The 7,352-nt window shown below is 41.3% G+C and overlaps 1 protein-coding gene across 1 annotated transcript; it reads right to left on the bottom strand.

The window, feature by feature from the left end:
* Positions 1 to 2,806: 2,806 nt before the first annotated feature.
* On the bottom strand, positions 2,807 to 5,300 carry LOC147975172 (uncharacterized). Its single transcript, XM_087520305.1, has 6 exons — positions 5,171 to 5,300; positions 4,959 to 5,066; positions 4,814 to 4,873; positions 4,570 to 4,710; positions 4,325 to 4,459; positions 2,807 to 2,884 (listed from the first exon to the last, which is right to left on the bottom strand). The coding sequence occupies exons 1-6, from the start codon at positions 5,243 to 5,245 to the stop codon at positions 2,807 to 2,809; spliced, it is 597 nt and encodes a 198-aa protein (XP_087376431.1). The 5' UTR covers positions 5,246 to 5,300.
* Positions 5,301 to 7,352: the final 2,052 nt, after the last annotated feature.

Genomic DNA, 7,352 nt, shown 5'->3' with positions numbered 1-7,352 from the left:
TTTTTATGTGGTAAACGTTTGCGCAAGGTGGCCTAAGGCAAACAGTTTTCAAGAGAAAGTCGTTTGTGCAGTGGAGATTGATTGCACACGTAGCGGATCCTAGAAATGTTTCTGATCTCCATGTATATCGCACACGTTTCGCTTTCGCAAACCGTGTGCAGTGTAATCCCTAATTAATCCGTAATTAATCCCTAATTTAGAAATCACATGGTTTGAATTTGAAAGTAGGCAATCACTTATTTCATATCCAACCATGTTTATTACAAATATAGGTTTAACCACGAATCCATAATTCGAGGCACATGTACATATACTGAAGAACTACAGAAGCACCAAGTAAAGAATGATGAACCACAGTTGTGCGAAAGACTCACTACAAGAAATATGTCAACTTATGACCACCACTATTGGTCACTGAAAGGTCACAAATTTCCATTTATGACCTTTTTGTGACCAAAAACATAAGGTCAAAAGCTGGGCGTCGTAAACTGACTATAGCGACCTTTCTTCTGGAATGGTCGCAAACGTTTATGACCAAAATACGCCTATTGTTCTGTTTTGGTCACTAGCAACCTCCCCAGTCCACGTAGGCATCCAGCGTGGCAAGCTGATGTGGCACAAGATTCAGCCCGGTCCAATTCAGTTTTCTACATGGGCCTAGCCCAACAATTCTGCCTTTTATATTATTTTTTTCTGTCAATTCTTGTGGGCTACTTGGGCCAAGCCCAACAATTCGGCCTTTTTATTTCATGGGTCATGGCCTTTTTGTACAATAGTTTTAGTTTTTTTAATAAAATGGGTCCACTAGTCAAACAAGTCCCACTTGTCAGGTTCTGATAAGTGGGTCCTAGCTATTAGGTCCAGATTCTTCATATTTCAATTTGACAATAAGAAAATAACCAGTAGTTAAATTGGCAAAGAAAAAACACACAAGATACTTCAAATAACAATAGCCAGATTCAATACAAGCTCTACAAATGACACGTCCTACAAGCTGTAGCATATACAAGCTTATTTACAAGCTCTACAAATGACACGTCCTACAAGCTATAGCATTTACAAGTTCTACAAGTTACACGTAATACAAGCTTAGTTGATACAAGCTCTACAACTATGGGAATCAGTTACAAGCACTACAAGTATTTTCTTCTTCTACATGTAGCTCCTTCAATAGCGATCAAATGTTGGCTCACTGGAGAGTCAGGACTGGGCCTTCCACGGACGCCCTATTACATGAATCAGCTGATAAAAATTAGAAAAACTGGAGACAATATATTATGAACATTCCATTCAAAAAAGGAGTAAAGGACATTCTTTGTTTCATCACGTTATAAAGGAGCAGCACAAACCACAACTTACTCGACACACACACACATACACACATGAATATTAAGCTCATTTCTAGCAACTATATCATGGTTTAACAGCTGGCCCCAGCATCATCAAACCACCATGCTTATGATCATAATCTAAGCATATCATCAAACAAAACCTACACTGATAAAGATCACAGCACATCAAGCCACAGGCGCACCAGCGGTGGCATGAGATTCAACGCAACAGCAATGGAGCTACCACAACAGCATGAAAAACCTAAGCATACTAGAGAAAATAGATAGTTGATGCTGGAGGGACTAGTGAATTACCTCAATGGCGTACTTGATGGGTGATGATGGTCCTTCTCAAGTAGTTGTCATCCACGGTTAAGAGGTTTCAAACATCTGTCTACAACAATCAGCAAACCAGAAATCAGAACGAATACTTCAATCTCATAAGAAGTTTAAAAAAGACTATAGCAGGACAGAAATATGTGTACTACTTCTAAAATGGTACATATAGCACATGCCCAAACAAATATGTGATTTCAAGGTTGAAAGCTTTAACATAGAACGCTGAATAATTCGTTGCCCAAAACGTGCTATATATACCAAGTGATGAGAAACCATATGTAGAATTTATAAACGTAAGGAGCAGAATTTCTAAAAGAAGTACACCATTACATAGTGCTACAGCAAATGTGAAATGCTTGATGATGTACATGAATTCACATTTAGAAGGAAAGAAATGTACTGTAAAACGTTCCATATCTGAAACATATTCACTCAACTAAAAGAAGGTCGAGTTTTACTTGCCAATTTATGAGAAGTAGAACCACTGTGCCAATTGGTTGTTCTTTAAATAAAAAAATGAGTTGTAACGCAGGCTAACAGAAACGCTATGAGCACCGTTTGGGCAGACCATCCAGGATGGTGTACAAATCAGAATGAAAGCATGATTATATATTTCAGGATGATGTACAAATCAAGATGAAAGCATAGAGCTGACAAGTTTGATGAGCTTCGATATGAAGAGACGAACAGAGATACTAGGTAATCCAGTGGGTTTGGGCTTGACAACAGGAAGCAGGAACACATCAATTGACGAAAACAAGATGCTGAATTATATTTGGTAGTATATATACTGTGGTATACTATGTTTGTGTCAAGGGCAGCTTTCGTACCAGTGCCTAAAAACATTGTAAACAAGTACAAATACAAATACTCCGTTATTACAAGCACAAACGGACTTGGACTGGGCAACGACGATATCAGGGGAAAAGAGTCGAGTTCTTGATTAGTTAAGAAAAGCTCTACTTTCAAGAAACTTTCACATCAGAAAACTAAAGGAAACATGATTACTTCTCAATACTATGGAGTCACACTTTCAAAAAACCTGTCTGTGTATATACAAACTTGAGAGATTAGCCGTGCAAAGGTTCAGTGGATCCAAATAAACATGCAGAAAGGCTATCCTTGCCTTTCTTGTACTAGGTAACCTTGTGGAGGGTGTGCTTCTTGCACTCCTTGTTCTTGCAGTAGGTCTTCTTGGTCTTCGGAACGTTCACCTACAAAAATTGTCATACCATATACTTAGCCAACAGGAATAAACAACCAGGAATTTTACAACACACGACAAACAAAAAGAACTTCATAGCTAAACTCATAACCCATGCTTGTTAGTTTAAGATGTGGAGAAGGACGTGTTAGATTCCAAGGGGCATGGAAAATTCCCAGTGAATCACCAGGGTCCAAAATGGCAGAGGGCAGAATTTCCAATTTTCAATTATACAAATAATGAAAAGAGAACTCAAGCCAAAGATGTTATGTTGAACTAGAAAAGCACCCAGCTGGCCAATAGTGACATGACATTAACACTGTGTTTGCAGAAATCAGGTAACATAGCTTCACATCGGGCCTCTAAAAAACTTTACTACACCTATAGGTAAGACATCAAATCCTCAATGACTGCCCTGAAACCTCACCCACAAGTGATCTAGAAGTTTATTCAGCAGATTTCTTTTCTTTATTCAGTAAGGTCACTCGTGATTTTTGTGTATCTGAGAGTAGGTGCAACGAACTTGGTGGTAAAGTTGAAAACTGGGGGTGCAATACAAAAGTTCCTGCAGAGCAAATTGCATATGGCGATTTTCAACAAACACAAAATGACAAGCTTACGATACAGTTTCATTGAAATTGAAGCTGTAGAGTGTGCTGGTAAAGCAATGAAGAAAAAATGTTGGAGTAACTCCTTTTGGAAAACAATGAACAAATTTCACATGATTAAGGAAAAGCTGTAAGCAGGCAATGTTATTGTAAGTACTGGAAATTCCAAAATATTTTAGAGCAATGAAGTTCAGCATTCTGGAAATATAAACCAGAGTACCAGACAAAGCAAGTATGGGAAATCAATTAAAAGGGTATTGAAGATTTAATGGTGTTCAGTACTAATAACTTGAATACTTTGTATGAATCAAACAGAAATTAGTTATAACTGCACCACCCGTAACACAACACCTATCTGAGGAATGAGGAATTTAATGTTCTCCAAGAGATTTGAATATAAAGGAGTATGGAAATTGGTTATAAACTATGCAGTCAAATAGAGCCATGTCCAACCTAGTAAACAAAACAAGGAATGATCTATTTACCAGACCAGTTAATAAATTGCCAATGGTTATGGGGTAATAGAAATGAGGATTTGATGTTGGAAGACCACAAACTGATTGAGAGAATTGCTAAGTTGATGAAAGAAGCAAGAACCCCTCTGTAGCCAAATTGGCAAAATATTTTCTGCTTGATGCCAAAAGTTGCAGGACAAAAATAAAACCTTGAGGATTCAAAAATTCACTTGCCGTTTGTACTTCAACTAAATTAGTATATTCTTACCGAATGGCAGGTTAATATACCATGTTTGATTACACAATACCCAATCCAAAGCAATCAAGAAATACTAAAACAAGAAGGAATTATCACAATTTCTAAGCACGTGGATCGTCTCATTATACATCAGATGAACTTGTTACCTCTAGCGTGCCAACAAGAAGCTTCCCCAGCATTCTCTTGTTCCTCCTCACCAAGCTCTGATCCTCTTCCTTGGGAGCCGGCCTCGGGAGAGGCTCTGGCAGCTGATTATCAAGCTCCTGCAACCAAATAATACCAATATAAGCGATCTCCCGAAAACAGCATGTGGAACCCATCCACAAGCACACACGCACACTATCTCCTCCAAAATCACATTCCCCTTACTCACCCTCCTGGATACCCACTGGCTCCCATCCCTCCTAAACCCACCATTACTGGCTCCCCTCCTCTCACCACCTTGAGCAGCATTTGGTCCATCCTCACGCCCCTCCGCCGCCGCATCATCCCCATTAGTTCCAGGGCCATCCACCTTCGTGCATCACGCCAAACACAGAGAAGACGTTAGGGTATTTGACAAACCAACAAAACACAACAGGATTGACGAACACAAAAATAAAAACGAGGGCTCGTACTTTAACCACGGCAGAAAGAAGCCGGCGCTTGGGCTCGGGCTGGTCCACCGGCTCCGGGGCCTGCATCAGAAACACGCGGGGAGAAAAATCACGCACAGAAACAAAGACAGGGACGAGAAGGAAACGCGAAGCGAGAGGCGCGCACGGGTCTGGCGAAGCCGCGGAGCGGGCGGGGGCCTCCGGGGCCGGGGCCGGGGCCGGTGGCGGGGGCGCCGCGTCGGGGGCCTCGGGGGTCGCGCAGGCGCTCGCTGATCTGCGGGAGGGGAGGAGAACACGAGGACAAGCAAACGGGTCAGGGGAGACGCCTCGATGGCCACGGAGGGGAAGTGAGAGGGTGGAGGGGCGGGGGGGAGGGACCTCGCGGTGCTGGCGCTGCAGCTCTTGGAGCTCGCGGCGGATCTCCACGGCCGTCTTCTCCGCCGCGGCGTCCATCGTCGGCGGCAAAGGGGAGGGAGGGAGGGTTTGGCTGCTGCGCGAGGGAGGGAGGATGGGGCGGGCAGATGCTTGATGAGGAGGTCCATGACGGCGCCGTTGCGGGAACGCCAGAGCGGATCTGGTCGTCGCCTGAGAAGGAGAAGGCCGAGTCGATATGGGGCCTAGTAGGGAGACAAGAGGACGGGAGGGGAGGCGAGGGAGAGTGGGAGGAGGTCGCCGGTGGGTTGTGGTTGGTTGGGGAGACAAAGGCGGCGGCGGTGGGTTTCGTTTCGTTTCGGGGTCGAGCTCCGCCGCAGGGAGGTGGCCGACGCGCGCAGGAATGGAGATGGAGGTGGCCGACGGGCTCTGACTTGGATTGGATCTGGGAGGGAGAAGGCGGCGGCGGCGATTGGGAGAAGGGGACTAGGGTTTCGTGGGTGAGAGGGATACGGGGTGAGAGCGACGAGGGGGTGTGGGCTGCCGTTGGATCGGGGCGCATCCGACGGTGCTTAAGGCATGATCCGTGTGAGCTGATTTTAGACCAATCAGAACAGAGTATCCTCTTTGATGATGTTAAGACCATTTAAATTGGTCGTAATCGATTGAAAATAAGATTTTGAATCATGTCTGCCATTTGACGACCTAAGAAATTTATAAAAATATAGAAATAAAAAACCTTTGCATTGTGTCACCAAGTGTGACCTACTTTTCAGTAAAAATAACAAACTTTGGATATTGTTAATATCATTAAAAAAGTGTTCTAAGATATGAGCTTTTTTGTAAGAGACGCATTTTTCGAGTGTCCAAAATGATATTTTTATAAATAACCTAGCAAATATTTGTTGCAAATTTGGAGCACATCAATTTTATAATTCACAATCATAGCACATGTGGAGCACATCAAATACTTTTTTAAGCTTATGTAGTTGTGTTTTTCTATTTGTTTCTCTTGTGTTTTTTGCACAAGGGTGCATTTTGGAATGGCATAGTTCGTTTAAATGATCTCATATTGTGCACAAGGGTGCATATTGGAATGACAAACAATGTTGCCTCAGGAAGTTTTCATTTTCTTTGGACGAAAAATTCATTTTTCATTTTTTATAAAATAATAAATTTGTAATATGGCAATTATTTTAAAAAAATGTTCACAGAAATGAGCTATCATGCATGAAGATTCATGGCTTTCAAGCCAAATGATCAATCTTATGGCCACATTCATGGCATAGTTTGTTCAAATGATCTCATATTGTGCACAAGGGTGCATCTTGGAATTCCAAACAATGTTGCCTAAGGAAGTTTTCATTTTCTTTGCACGGAAAATTCATTTTCCATTATTCGAGTGCCCGAAATGTGGTTTTTTTGTGAAGGACCTACCATATATTTGTTGCAAAATTGTACCAAATAATTTTTATAAAATACTAGGACATATTTAATGCACAATTGACAAAATGGTTGGGTGTCAAAAGTTTTGATCCACCTCTGGTGAAAAATACAAATTCCCGCCGATTCAGCTGGAAGCGGGTCAAATTTGAACTGCAGCTGCCTCATAGTTTGCTATTTATTTTTTCCAAAAATCATTTCTAGGTACATAAGTATCTATTTAATCAGAGAAACACCAAAAAAATTCCAAGATTCAACCACTAGCTAGGAACGGTCAAGCCCGCCGTTTTGACTGCATTTTGAAACGGCCATAAAAAATTAAAAAAAAATAAAAAAATTGGGAAACCTTCGCATTGTGTCAATATATGTGACCAAGTTTCCAGAAAAAATAATAAATTTGTAATATGGCAATTATTTTAAAAAAGTGTTCACAGAAATGAGCTATCATGCATGAAGATTCATGGCTTTCAAGCCAAATGATCAATCTTATGGCCACATTCATGATATAGTTTGTTCAAATGATCTCATATTGTGCACAAGGGTGCATCTTGGAATTCCAAACAATGTTGCCTAAGGAAGTTTTCATTTTCTTTGCACGGAAAATTCATTTTCCATTTTTCGAGTGCCCGAAATGAGGTTTTTTTGTGAAGGGCCTACCATATATTTGTTGCAAAATTGTACCAAATAATTTTTATAAAATACTAGGACATATTTAATGCACAATTGACAAAATGGTTGGGTGTCA

The sequence above is a fragment of the Triticum urartu genome, chromosome 4A, assembly GCF_056163025.1.
Source record: "Triticum urartu cultivar PI428250 chromosome 4A, HENAU_Tu73, whole genome shotgun sequence".
Lineage (NCBI taxonomy): Eukaryota > Viridiplantae > Streptophyta > Magnoliopsida > Poales > Poaceae > Triticum > Triticum urartu.
This window is presented reverse-complemented; position numbering and strand designations above follow the sequence as displayed.